The 13,938-nt window shown below is 39.9% G+C and overlaps 3 protein-coding genes across 4 annotated transcripts in view; all 3 read right to left on the bottom strand.

The window, feature by feature from the left end:
* gna11b (guanine nucleotide binding protein (G protein), alpha 11b (Gq class)) overlaps window positions 1-1,129 on the bottom strand; it is a 28,435-nt gene extending 27,306 nt beyond the window's left edge. The window contains exon 1 of one of the 2 annotated variants that reach the window (XM_020713942.3): window positions 19-1,129. In XM_020713942.3, the coding sequence (XP_020569601.2) occupies window positions 19-154 (136 nt within the window). In that variant the 5' untranslated portion in view covers window positions 155-1,129. The remainder of the gene's footprint in view (window positions 1-18) is intronic. The other variant, XM_023951298.2, reaches the window with a different exon arrangement.
* Window positions 1,130-3,300: 2,171 nt separating this feature from the next.
* LOC101161104 (uncharacterized) lies at window positions 3,301-8,974 on the bottom strand. Its single transcript, XM_004082223.5, has 4 exons — window positions 8,689-8,974; window positions 7,354-7,902; window positions 7,126-7,286; window positions 3,301-3,770 (listed from the first exon to the last, which is right to left on the bottom strand). The coding sequence occupies exons 1-4, from the start codon at window positions 8,851-8,853 to the stop codon at window positions 3,326-3,328; spliced, it is 1,320 nt and encodes a 439-aa protein (XP_004082271.1). The 5' UTR covers window positions 8,854-8,974; the 3' UTR covers window positions 3,301-3,325.
* A 1,540-nt stretch (window positions 8,975-10,514) lies between these two features.
* On the bottom strand, window positions 10,515-13,250 carry tpgs1 (tubulin polyglutamylase complex subunit 1). The gene is made up of 2 exons (XM_004082222.4): window positions 12,870-13,250; window positions 10,515-11,238 (listed from the first exon to the last, which is right to left on the bottom strand). The coding sequence occupies exons 1-2, from the start codon at window positions 13,199-13,201 to the stop codon at window positions 10,575-10,577; spliced, it is 996 nt and encodes a 331-aa protein (XP_004082270.1). The 5' UTR covers window positions 13,202-13,250; the 3' UTR covers window positions 10,515-10,574.
* Window positions 13,251-13,938: the final 688 nt, after the last annotated feature.

Here is a 13,938-nt window from a genome sequence, read left to right on the forward strand (position 1 = left end):
AATGACCGCACAACTTACCGAGCAGTAATAATTTCAGTTCTCTCCTGGAGTCTCGCTTGTCTCGACGAAGTTGTTTGTCAATTTCTGCATTGATTCGTTTCGACTCCTTCGCTTCCTCACTCAGGCAGCAAGCCATCATGGACTCCAGAGTCATCCCCTCCGGTTTTTATGGCAGCCCGGTTTGAACGGGACCCGACAAACACTCCGTCACGGTTTTCCGCGTCTCCCCCAAAATCCCCGACCCTCGCTTTGGAGCGCAAGCGGGGAGGTGGTCAATCGGGCCGGGACGAATGGATGGACCGCACTGGGGGGGGAGGGGAGTGTAGCCAGGGGCCTCGCTGTCAAGTTGTCCCCCCCCAGCCGAGAAGAACTGCGCCTTCGCCGTGTGTTCACCGCAAATCACGGACGATTCAGACCACACAGACAGTGGGGCCTCACTGATTTGCCGTAGATGCACGTCCCAAAACACGACTAATGTCAAAAAATATTAACCGTACTAGCCACTCACTACCTGCCTATAATTAACCCCTTGTGTCTCTTTGATGTCCAATTATAGCTTTTCGGCTGGCACTACGGTCTTGACAATCCGCCCAAAGTGGTTCAAATCTGCAGTTTCGCGGCATCCAATCCCGCAACAGCTGATGCCAGCACTGTCCCTCAAACGTTAGTCCAACAACATCAGCTATGTCGTTCGCCAAATCAGACGTAACGCCTCAGAAGGCTGCCCTGCTAGCCCGCTAGCTCACTAACTAAGCAGCGCCTCGGCTAAAGTAGTGTCAGCCCGCAGTGATTGAAACAGCAGGCTGGTTGAAGGAATTTTTGCGCCTAGCTAGCAACAACGAGACAGCACTCCATTACATCCTGAAGGTAAAAAAAACACCCAACAACGAATATATATATAAAGATACAACAAAAGCTAGAAAGAATGCGTGCCGAACCGGCGGCTTTGACTGGAAATGTATTCACTTCAAACAGAAGGCTGTCGAGTCGCTCTCCGCTGGAACAAAGTGGGCACACAGCAGGATGATGCCAAGCGAGGAGAAGGAGGGGGGGGGGGGCTAGCGTGGTGCTGACTGACAGACGACGGACTGAACGAAACGATTAGGAAGGAGACCAATTGAATGAACCAGACGGGTTTCGGGGTGGGACCTGTTTGTGCGCTCGCGCTAGGTCACAAAACTATGTACATAAAAAAATAAAAAAAATAAAAGCCTCTGTAACATGTATCCGTCTAACTTATATAATATGAATACATATTTTGAAGTAATTGATAGACAAAAAATGTTATCTGCATTCTATTTTTCAAAAAATGGACACAGAAAATTAATTAAAAAAAACATTTGTTGGAGTCCTGTGATGAAATCACAGCGACATCTTGTGGCAGCCGACGGTAATTGTCATCTTTTCACCTTCGAAGACAATAATTTGGAAAATTACAAAATCCATTATAAAATCCATTAATGGGTACTTCTTATTTTTTTATAAGAAAACTTCGCAAACTTCATAATATATAGTGTGAAATTTAGAAAAATATTTGTAGTCCTACTTTGATGTATACCCACTCTAGAGAAAATTGTGTCAGTGTGTTCTTGTAACATTTTTCTCATGATGTAACATTTTTCTCATGATATATAAAGAAATTAAGATAGAAATTGCATGTATGAGTAATTCTTTACTGAAATTGTTGTGAATCAGGAGGAGATGAAAAAAGGCCATTGGAAAAAGCTCGTAACTGTGACAAAAGTGCAAGTCGGCGTGCCACACACTCCCTGCTCTGCACCATTCCAATGTATCCACTTATCCAATATATCCACTTGAGATAAGATAAGATATTCTTTATTGATCCCACTTTGGGGAAATTCAATTGCTACAGCAGATCAGTGCAAAAAAAAATAACAACAGCAATGTGCAAAAAGAATGAAAGGGTATTTAAAATGTGCACAAATACAAAAGTAATAACATTTAACAAGAAGAAAAATTGACACCTATATACACTATTACGATTTAACATATGTTATACGTAATAATAAAATAAAATAAAGTAAAAGACAATATTTTCGGATGGGCTCTGGTTGCATGATAACCGGTTTTGTACATGCATATTTAAACTGTGGCATTGTACAATCTAACTGCTGTTGGAATGAATGACCTGCGGAACCATTCCTTCCTATGGAGGGTTTAACAGTCTGCAACTGAAGGAGCTGCTCATCACTGTCTGATGTAGTGGGTGAGAGGTGTTGTCCATGATGGATGTTAGCTTGGCCAACATCCTCCTTTCACCCACTTCCTCCATAAAGTCCAGTGGACAGCCCAGGACAGAACTGAGTCTCTTTCTGTCCCGGTTTGTGCTGCCTGCTCCCCTACAGACCACTTGCAGACAAATAGATCCATGCAGGTCTTCGTTTTCCTCATCCAAGCTGGCATCTGGTTAAAAACAGATAGCTCCAAAATTGCTCCCCATATTTGTTGCACCGAAAATGTTACGGGGTGTGAGAGGCTGTAAGTTAGCAGGACAGAGTGTAAACAGGAGGACAGGGCGGACGGCGCCTTCTGGGTTCTCTTTTCTTAAGCTCTGTCATTTCTCTTTTACTTGCGCTTGTTTTTGTGTATTTCATTATGAGGGGCTTATTTAATTATTTTATTACATGTGTGGGGATCGGTTTTATTGTATTCTTGTTTGTTTTTTATGGAAAGCACCTTGAGCTGTCTGTTTGACATGAAAGGTGCTTTATAAATAAAATTAATTTGAATTTAAACAAAGGGATGATGGGAAATAAGTAACAGTTCTGCCCACAACTCAGAGGAGAATTTCTAAAGAACTACTGTTTCTCGACCTAGAAAACAACACAGATTTTATTTCTTTTTTTTTGTGGCTAAAAACGGCACAACTGCAATTAAAAAACCACTGGGAACACTATTAAAGTAGATCAAAAGATGATTGAAGTGGGATTTTTAAAGGTGTTCATCAGTCTAAAAAAATCTATATGTTTTAAATAAATTGAAAGTTTTTGATTGCTAGGTCACCAGAATGTAAAAAATGTAAACATTTGGTCATGGATATTAATTGTATTGTCTCAGGGACACATTTGAGAATATATATTTAATATATATTTATAGATTTAAATATTTATAAAACGAATAAAATATTGCATCTTATGTGTCAAAACACTTGGGCTTTAAAATGACCAGAATGTACTGGTAGTATCTACATTAAAGTGAAAACATTGAAGCTCCTTGAAGTAAAAAAACAGCTTACTTATTTTTTCTTTAATAAGTTATCCCAAAAAAGAGAAAAAACAATTTGAAAAGCATATTTCTGGTATTTTTATTGAGTGAAATCATTGCCTTGCTGTTGAAAATAGTCACAGAAGAGACCTCTGACTTCCTCGGAGTTTCTCTCATCCATGCTGGCTGAGGTGAGAGGCCTGTGGTCAGGTTGAGGGCTCTCGGTCTCAGCCACTTCAACCTGCCACTCGGTTTTGAAAGCATCCCCATGGGACTCGCACATGTTGTGCAGAATGCAGCAAGCCAGGATCATGGTGGGCACCACGTCCAGCCTGCAGTCGTTCCTCTTGCTAAGGCACTGCCAGCGAGCTCTCAGCCTCAGCAGCGCCTCCTCAGACACGCGCAGCGCTCTGTTGAGCTGCTGATTAAACACCTGCTGCCTCTGCGTCAGGGCGGCGTGGTTCTTCCTCCGGCTCCTTTCCTCTGGGAAAGCCTTCATCAGCCAGCTCTGAAGCGGGTAGCAGGCCTCACCCAACATCACATACCTGGAGAAGGCAGGCACAGTTTTGTTAGCATGAAAAAATGATGACAAATTCTTTACAAATGTCCCATATTAACTAAACAGACATTCATGGGGTTCTCCACATGATTTGCTTTGCATTTCTTTATGTTTTTTTTGCAATTTTAAAGGCAAATTTTCATCCCTGCATTTTCTTTGGCAAGGAATCTGATCCTCGTGATATTTATTAAGTCAAACTTTACATTTTCATCTGTCTTTTTATGCATCTTTGTTTATAGTGAAACATATATTTTGATAAAAATGTGTTCATCAGAGATGACATTTTGTAGGATGTCATTTTTTATTTCCTTATTACAGTTCTACAAGCATGTCCTTTTAATCATAGTGCCTCTCGTTTAATGCTCCACGTACGTCTTCATCTTCCTTATCTGAGCCGACATCTGGCTCAAATCTCTACGGCTGGATGGCTCCAATATTGCTCATGATATTTGTTGCACCTGTAATGTTAGCTTTTGATATAATTAACATGTTTGAATTCAATTTAATAACAACAATAATTAGTTTCTAGCCAGCTGCTAGAAGTTAGAAGCTGGGGAAAGTATGGTGTACTGGGGTTCTATTCTCTACTCATTTCTACTTCTCTCCTCAATTCTTGATCATTTATTCATCATTAAGTTCTCTGTTTGGTGCAGAGCGATTCATGTGTTCTCCCTCTTTCCCGGGAGTGATTCCAGATAACAGTTGGCTCGTCCGTGCCCCTGTACCTCGTCTCTGGCTCTTCTCTCTTCCTGCTCCTACACTTGGCTGTGGATCCTGCCTCTGGCTGGTTTTGCGTCCCTAGCCGTCCCCCAACTCATCTGCATGAAGCCCATCTGCTGGACTATTTAAACATGAAGTTGTAGAGTTAGATAAGCTAATTCTTCTCTAACAGTTCTGGTACATTACTGATCCATCCTGGGGAGGATCCCTCCTTCATGTGGAAGCCCCTGAGGTTTCTTCTTCTTCTTTTCCCAGAATCCGTTTTTTTTTTTAGTTTTTATTTACCGAGTAGGAGGGTCTAAGAACAGGGACGCCCAGTTTAGCTTAGCCTGTTTAGTTTAGTTTAGCCATTAGCTATTGAATTCTATGACTTCATGTTCTTTATGATTTCATGTTTATCACACGATTAACAGTATGAAGCCCATTGAGACGACTATTGTTGTAATATTGGGCTATATAAATAAAATTGAACTGAATTGAATTGAGGGGCTGTAAGCTAGCGGGAGAGAGTGTAAACAGATGGATTATAGAATATCAACAGAGGGTTAATTGCGCACCAACGGTCCCGCCCCCAACTCAGAGGCCAATTTCTAATGAAAAATGACAAAATATATCATGAAAAACGACACACATTTTTCTAAATTTTGCATAAAAACTGCATATTCATTTGTAAAAGACCACTGGGAACGCTTTTACTACAGATCAAAATATAGTTGGGGTGGGACTTTAACATGAATATATTGTTCTGTTTACAGAAAATGTCTGTTAGTGGATTGCTGACCTATCAACATTTGTTTATGTGCATATTTACAGCAAACTGTATAGGATCTATTATAAATGCCTTTTGTCATTCACTTTGCAAATTTAGCCCAATTCTTTCTACCAAGTTTTGGTTTTCTTATCCCCTTTCTGGCATTTTTCTGGTGAATTATTAGAATTTCGTTTTCTCTGACTTTACGGCGTTTTATTTTATTTTTTTACTGGAGCGACCTGTGAGAAGTGAAGGGATTATGGGTACTTTTGGAGTCAATCTCAAATCGATCAAGAAGATAAACACAAAGACGCAGAGACACATTTGCTCATGTCACAATAATATATACCCAAGCTCTGCTGTTAGAGCATCTCCATTGATCCTTAGTGAGCTTCAGCTAAAGCTCCAGCTCTTGTCAAACAAAACGTTTGTTTTTGCTCATCAGTCGACCATGAGAAATTAAGAATAACTCAGGGAATTTAAAAAATTGAACAAAATGTCAAAAAGCTATTTGGGTTTAGGCAGCTTGTAAAAAATAATAAACAGAGGACTGAAGAAGTAGAACCTGTTCCTAAATAAAGAGTTGCGTGCGTGTTTGTCTTCTGTTGAATTTACTGGTTTCTGTGGACTTCTTGATTAGTCATGCTGCCTGCAGACAATTGACAAGAAAGCAGTCATGTTTGTGACACCCTCTTGCAGGGTTCTCCTGGGATGATAAAACTCTTCCCAGCATTACTGCATTATTCTTTCCAAAATTTTAACTCAAAGACCCACTCCAAATATATGTTTATCTACCATAAAAGCGCTCTCAGTAGTCTTTTAGTTATGATTATGCAGTTTTAAGCAAAGAGAAAAAAAACCTGTGTCATTTTTTTAAGATATACTTTCTGCAAAGCGGCAGGAGTTCATCAGAAATTTGCCCTCGAGTTGTGGGCGGGACTATTGGTGTGGAGCAACCCTGCCCCCCTTCCTGTCGCCCATAACTGAGCTCTCTGTTTACACGCTCTCCCGCTAGTTTACAGCTCCTCACAACCCCAACATAACATTACAACAGAAATGGCGATATCCAGCCGTACAGTTTTTGAGCCAGAAACTCAGACGAGGAAAACAAAGACGTACATGGATCCAGTGGGCTACAAGTGGATGGAGCAGGGAGCTTGTGGCCTGCCCAGTGTTTTTTTTAAGTAACAAATGCGCTTTAAAAAAATTTCATCTACTCCTGTTTTGTTTTGTCTTTGAATAAAAAAATACTCAAAAATACAACTATCAATCATCAAAAAAATGCCACAAAAACGTGTTAAAAACCAAAAAAAAACACATTTTTTTATCAATTTAGAGCCACAAATGGACATTTCTGATCTGTAATCAGACACAGTTGACCCATCAATTATAGCATCCTCGCGTTTCACAAAAAACTTTTTAGTTTTAACATCAGTAAGTTCTTATTATTTCCTAAAATAATGAAGTGGAGTACAAAAGAAAATGAATATTTTCATTTGTACTCATGTATTAGCAACAATTAATTGTACTTTCCTTTAAGGAAAAAAGACATTTAAATCATTCCAGAAAAGCTTTTTCTAGCTTCTTGGAGTGGAACTTAACTTGAAGATTTACAGCAGGTTAGATGTGTTAATGATTTATGTACAGATCAAAATATATTAATGATCTTTCCAATCTAATTCCAAAATTTGTTTTAAAATAATTTTATTTTGAGGATTTCTTGCTAAATAATTTTATTTTAATTAAAAATGGACAGTAAAATTGAAAAATGTGAAGTTTTTCATTTGACTTATTTAACGTTTAGCTAAAAGCTTCACAAATAAGCTGAACTGTCTTTCACTTTCAGAATCAGCGCTGCTGCTAACTGTACCTCATGGCTCTGCCCATGAATGAAGGGGGCTGTGCGGGCGACAGTCCTCCCTCTGAAGCAGTGGCCCACAGTGAAGAGTTTTGTAAAATTTCAGCTGGATCTGTTCCACCTGGGAAGCTTGCACACACATCCCAGAAGTGACCCCGCCCACTTACAGCCACCTGCACAGACAAAACTGGTGAGCAGTCGAAATCCAAAACTTTTAGGCCGCAGAAAGCGTTTTGTTACCTGTGAAAGTACTGAGAGCCAGCCGGCAGGGTTGGCATAGTCCAACGCATTGTTTGATGGAGTGATGATGGCTGTGTGAAGGGTTGCTATGGCAGCAACACAGTGAGGAAACCCCCAGTAAGACTCAAAGAGCCGAGCTGAATCCTCCAGCTCCTGTTCATTGGGGGGCTGCAGGTACGTACAGCTGAGCAGAGCCACGATGGCGTGACACATGTCCCTAACACACCTGCAGACGGTGGACTTCCCCACCCCGAACAGGGAGCTGATGGTGCGGTACTCAATGTTTGATGCCAGTCGCCACAACGCCACAGCCACGCGCTTCTCCACCGGCAGGGCCAAGCGGAAGCTAGTGTCCTGGCGAGCCAAACGCGGCCGCAGCTTCTCACAGAGGTAGAAGAAAGTCTCCCGACTCATTCGGAACTTGTCCAGCCAATCCGAAGGCTGGAATTCTGTCATCACCACCCGCTCCCACCAATCAGAACTGGGAGTGGTGGTCCAGGGGCGAGTGCGAATACGGACGCTGGAGTGGATACCTTCAGCTATCAGCATCTAAGGGATGAAAGAGGAGGCTTATAGCAAACTCTTAAGGAGTGCATCTATCAGTTTGGTTTGGATGCTCCTAGCGTGATAGCTTCTGTCATTTACCCTCAATAACACAGGAATAAATTTAAACTATAATTAATAGTTAAGATGTTATTCTTAACGTCCTAATATCTAAAATAGGGGTCTTGGACACATCCGTTGGGGCCCTCTGGTTAAACAAAAATAAAATGTTTTAATTTAAAAAAGTAACTGCAAAGTAAGTACTGGTAAGTAGTGAAGTAAAAAAAAGTATTGTAACCAATTTTATTCAACTCATTCACGAAAACTTTAAAGAGAGTATGAATCAAAGGTCGAACAAAAACATTTTGACAGCATTTTGTGCGCCCTGTAACACAGAAAAATCAATTGGAGGTCAGTAAACACAACCTAAGTAAAGGTGGATTTTCTATTTATCGAAGTAATTCAATAATTTTAATTGTACCTTATTGTTAAAATTTTGGTAAGGGTCACTTAATTAACTTTAATTTTTTCTGATTTCAATTAAGTACCACAATCAGTAAAAAATAAAATAAAATAAAAAAAGGCGGTGTGGGTTTTTTAAATCACTGCTGACATCAGTAAGAATCTCAATTAAAAACATAAAAATAGTATTTTCTTGTTTACTGTCCCCTTTAGCTTCTATTTAATTTCTATGCGGATAAAAAATGTTTGTTTGTTATTTAGTAAACGTGTTTCTTAGGTTCAGGTACCTAAAAAGCCAGAGTTTTAGATGACACAAGCTCCATCACTGACCATGAGCATCCTCCTCTGTCTCTGCAAGAAGTACTGGCGGTGGCGGATGCGCCGCTGGATCTCATGGCGCGTCTGGATGTTTACGTTATTAATGTCTCTTCTTCGCTTCAGCAACAAGTACGTGAGAAGGAACATCATCGAGCGCAGCTGCTCATCATTTTCCATTCTGGCCGATGAAAACCAGAGGCCGCTCCAAGTGGGAATTTTACAAAGATGTGAGCATTTTCCAACCGAGGAAACCTCTGTTGTTTAATTTTTGAGGTGACTTCCGGTCTCTGTTGGTTTGGTCCAGTTAAGGAAGGTGCTTCCCTCTAGCGGCAGAAAAGAGTAACAACAAAGAAAAGGCAGAGGCAGCAGGACACAGCACAGCTTTGACTTGAAATTTTTGCTCAGGGACTTTAGATTTCAATTGAGGCTTGAGATTTGGAACTTGAGTGAGTAATTTTCATTCATTATATTCATTTTTTTTGCTCCAGGACAGGTCTAAAAAAATGTATCTTTTCAATACTTATGCATTCAGAGTGCAAAAACACCAACTGTCTAAATTAGTGTTCCTATAAAATTGTTTTAAAACATTTTAATGACAAGTAATTATTTATTTTTAACTTTTTAATTTCTGTTTTAAAATGTATTTATGGCCCACATGATCATCTTTTGATATGTTTTAAAAGCGTTCCCTCCTAGTGGTCTTTTAATTATGATTATGCTGTTTTTGGTTGATAGATCACACACAGTTTACTTTAAATATGCACATAACTAACTGTTGTCAGCAATCCACAAACAGCATTCTCCGTAACATTCACTGGAGCAAACAGAACAATATAATCATTCACTTTAAGTCCCACTCCACCTATATTTTGGATCTGTCGTGAAAGCGTTCACGGTGGTCTTTTAAATATGAATATGTCGTTTTTATCAGGACATTTGTTGTTGTTTTTTTAAGACATATTTTCTGGAGAGCAACAGAAGTTCCTAAAAAATTGGCCTCTGAGTTGTGGGCGGGACTGTTGGTGCACAAACAACCCTCTGCTAAAATTCTAAATAATCCCTTTGTTTACTCACAACCCCAACCTAACATTACCGGTGCAACAAAAATGGCGAGCAATATCTGAGCTATGCAGCTGTACAGGTTTGATCCAGATACTGGCTCTGATGAGGAAAACAAAAACATACATGGGTCTATTTGTCTGCAAGTGTATGCAGCAGAATGGAGCAGAGCAGGGAGCGTATTTTCTGCGTCACAAACACGTTCTCTTTCAAACATCATTTTTTCCATCTGCTCCTGATTGGCAATGATTTTAAATGTAGAAATACTCATAAATGCAATTAAAACTACATTTTCTTTGTAAATTTCCTCCATCCTTTAAAAAAATTCCGCGAGAACATGTTAAAAAAAAAACAAAAGCATAATTTTCATCTGAGTGGTTTTTTATCGCCCTTAACCTTAATTTGAACTTGAAACTTTTGAACATCTCAAGAGAACTGTGTGTAAAGCTGCCAGCTAAGATTCCACTGCTGTCTGCAGCGGCCATAAAATGCTTCTGCTGATGTGCTGGCAAAGGATTTAAACTGTTGAAGTGATTGACACGGAGAAAAGCGCAGTTGTAGATCTGAAATTATGTGTATTTATGATCCTTAAATAAAATGGCAACAGTTGATCTATGCGCGTATTTTTGACCACAACTGCAAGTCAAGTGTAAATGGTTCTCAGTTGTTCAGCTAAAACTATGTCTTATTTCTCCTGGATAACTTTTCAGTATCTCGAAGTTTGGTCTTCAAAACATTGATGTATATATTTTATTTTCTTACATTTTGTGAGCAGGTTACCTGCAGTACATACATTTTATTATTAGGTGCAAAATATTGCAACAAATTCAACAGAGAGGTTAGAAGACAACTTTCACTCGTGTAATAAACAAGTCTGCAGCTGCATTTTCGAACTCCTTGGCATCCATGTTCCCTCCGGGCCCCCGGCTCCGTGCTCCATCCATGGCCTGGGCCAGCTGGTTAGGAGAGATCTTGGCACTGGCCTCCAGGTAGCGGATCGCTTTCACATTGCTCTCCACGCATGCATAGGCTTTGTTATTAGCGTTAATGCAGCAGTCCGGCTCACAACCCGCAGAGGTCTCCAGAGCTTCTTTTAGGGTCCCCAGCACCGCCAGGCACAGCGCCCGCGTGGCGGGCCCCTCGTGCGGGCAGCACACCTCGGCGTAGAGCTTCTGAGACTGCCGGATGTAGTCTGAGAAAACGGCACAGGTGAGCACGCCGTGCCGGAAGACATCATAGGGGACGACCTCGTGGTCTTGGCAGTGGAGTCGTCTGAGGAGCGGGGCAGAGGTGGAGGCAGGGACTCCGCCCTCACTGCATAAACACTGCAATGTCTGCGTGTAGAGGCCTCCTCTGACTCCTCCTCCTCCTGCTTCACCTGCTCCAATGGGGTCGTCAGAGCAGGAGCCGTCCGGGCCGTCGGGAACCTCAGCAGCTTGTCTTTGACAGCCGGAGACGTTCAGTAGATCGTAGGCCACGCGGACATTGTTGCTGAACGCTGATCTGAGAAGAAAAAGGATTTAAAGAAAAACATGTGATGTGGATTTGCTTCAAAACTAAAACTCTGCCAAGCTGGTTCAGGTGGACTGCGACAGAATATTGGAGCCACCATGAAAGAACAACGGAATTAAATAAATGAGAGAGAAAAAAAGTGAAATTATGAGAAATATGTCAAATAAAAAATAATAATAAGGCCGTTCAATTATTCGAAAAAAGTCAACTTTTTGTATGAGTAACATTTCAAAAGGAAAAAGTTGTGCTTTTTTGAAAATGTTTGAACTTTTGATAAAAATATTGTTTTTCATAAATAGTGAAGTAGATTCAGCGAGATTATTGATCAATGTCATGTTCATCCTATTTCTCTGAATTGTCTGCAACATAAATGAAACAAGTAATGTTCAATTTTCTTTGCTGAAACATTTTAAGCTAAATATTTATTTTCAAAAACATGATTTTCTTTGATGTTAAATTGCAACTTTTTAAACCATAAATTTACAAATTTACTCTGATAAAATGTTGACTTTTATATCATAACTTAATTCTCATAAAATACGAATTTTTTTCTCTTAATTTTGCAACATTATTCTTGTAAAATTCAGACTTTTCTCTCATTGTTTTACAACTGAATTCTCGTATAATTTTGACTCTTTCCCCCATAATTTTACATTATTCTTGTGACATGTTGCCCTTTTCTTATAATTTTAAACCTTTATTCATTCATCTTCTAAACTCGTTTCTTTTTTGCCGAAGCCCATCCCGAAAGTCATCCATGTATATCTTTGGCTTTTCTCTCATTATCTCACATCTTAAATTGCATAAAATTTGACTTTATTCTCATAGTTTTAAGACTTTATCCTCCACATCAGTGACTGACCTTCTCAGTGAACGGGGTCGCTGCAATGGGATCTCCCATCTTCTGGATCTGACTCTTTTGATTGGATCGGGGGTCCTGTGGTAGTGTTCCTACGTGAACTTGGGTGGGGGTCACTGATGTGGACATGTCCCCAAAATATCGTTTCTCCACTTCAGGACCAGGCCAGGTCTCTACATTCCATCATTTTATCACTCTTTTTATCATGGTGTGCGTATGTGTGTGTGTGTGGGGGGGGTGGGGTGGGGGGGTGGGGTTGTCGGCACTATTTGTCTTGTCATCTTGTTTTTAAATTTTATTGTATTTTATGCACAGCACTTTGAGTGACACGTGTTGCTGTAAAAGTGCGATATAAATAAAGTTTGATTTGAATAATTCCTGTAAAATTTTGACTTTTTCCTTATACTTTTACAACTTCAATCTTGAAGTTCTTTTTCATAATTGTACGACTTTTCTCATTTTTACTTTTGATTTTTTTTTCTATTATTGTGGCCTTAATACTCCTTCAGGACAAATTTGCGGACATTTAAACCTTGGACAACCTTCACTAAACTCACTAAGCTGTTTAAAACTGTTTAAACGAACCCCACATTCATGACTGGTTTATTAATGGACAGGACTGGAATAACAAGGATTTTTAAAATTGCCTAGATTATTTTGTCTTCATATGAAATAAAAAATGTTCTAGGATAAACCTATGGCTGCACATTTAAACTCCAAATCAGATCCATCGTTAGTCTTGTGAAGGAGAAGCAGCTCAGACCTCTGAGAATGATGCGCCAGCCGCAGGTGCCACAGCGCTCGGTTGAGATGCTGCTGCTCCTGTGCGCATGCGCCTGCGCCGTTCATCTGCTCGTCTTCCCCGCATCCAGCCGGGCTGCTGTCCGTCACCGAGGCCAGGTTGCAGAAATGGTCCGCCAGGAACCCGATGGGGTCGTCGGACCTGGCTTCGACCATCTTTAGGAGGGCCCCGCGGAGCAGGTCCCCAACCCCGGCCTGAGACAGGAACTCCACGTCGCTGTCGGGTTTGATGGCTTTGCCGGCGGACATTCCTGAAGGAATAGCCGCGGACCGGCGCTTTTCCTTGTCAGCCATCGTAAATGTGTAACGTCTCGCTCGGGTCCTGGCAACGGTGGCGGAAGTGACGCAAAACATAGCAGTTTAAACTTTATTTTATTAAAAATAACAACAAACACATACGTAATTCTTAAAGTGAAAAAGAAGCATTACACAAAGGAGAAATACATTGGAAAAATCTTTCAAATTATATAAATTGGAGAGAAAACAGGCACGCTAACTGCCAGGTACATTTTGTTTAATAGCAAAATTAAAGAAATACATAAAAAATTCTACTTAACATTACCCCAAAAATATATGTATATCCAAATCCTCATATATAAAATAACTGTAGTTTTTGTAATGATTTCCTGAATCAATTCTTCACCTTTTCTACTTTTGTAAATTCTCCTTTGAATTCTGGAACCAAATAAAAAGATTTATAAACAACACATTAAACAGTAATATTTTGATAAAATTTGACGCAAGTTCTCACATATTTCAACTCTGATGATGAAAAGGTTAATACATAGTATTAAGTTTTTACATCTCCAAACAAAACTTTACTGGATTCATGATAGAAATGTTTCTATTGTATGAATATGTTAAAAAGATTAGCACATCCAAAGTATGATGTGACACTTCAACAATATGCCTTTTTTGTTTGTTGAATAATTCCCTTAAGTTTGTGTTAATGTTTTTATTTGTTTTTTTTATAGTAATTTTATTTCTTACCAGCACATTTCCCTTTTTTGCTAACTATGTACATGTTGTTG

This window comes from Oryzias latipes, chromosome 22, assembly GCF_053564925.1.
Source record: "Oryzias latipes strain Hd-rR chromosome 22, Olatipes_Hd-rR_3.1".
Lineage (NCBI taxonomy): Eukaryota > Metazoa > Chordata > Actinopteri > Beloniformes > Adrianichthyidae > Oryzias > Oryzias latipes.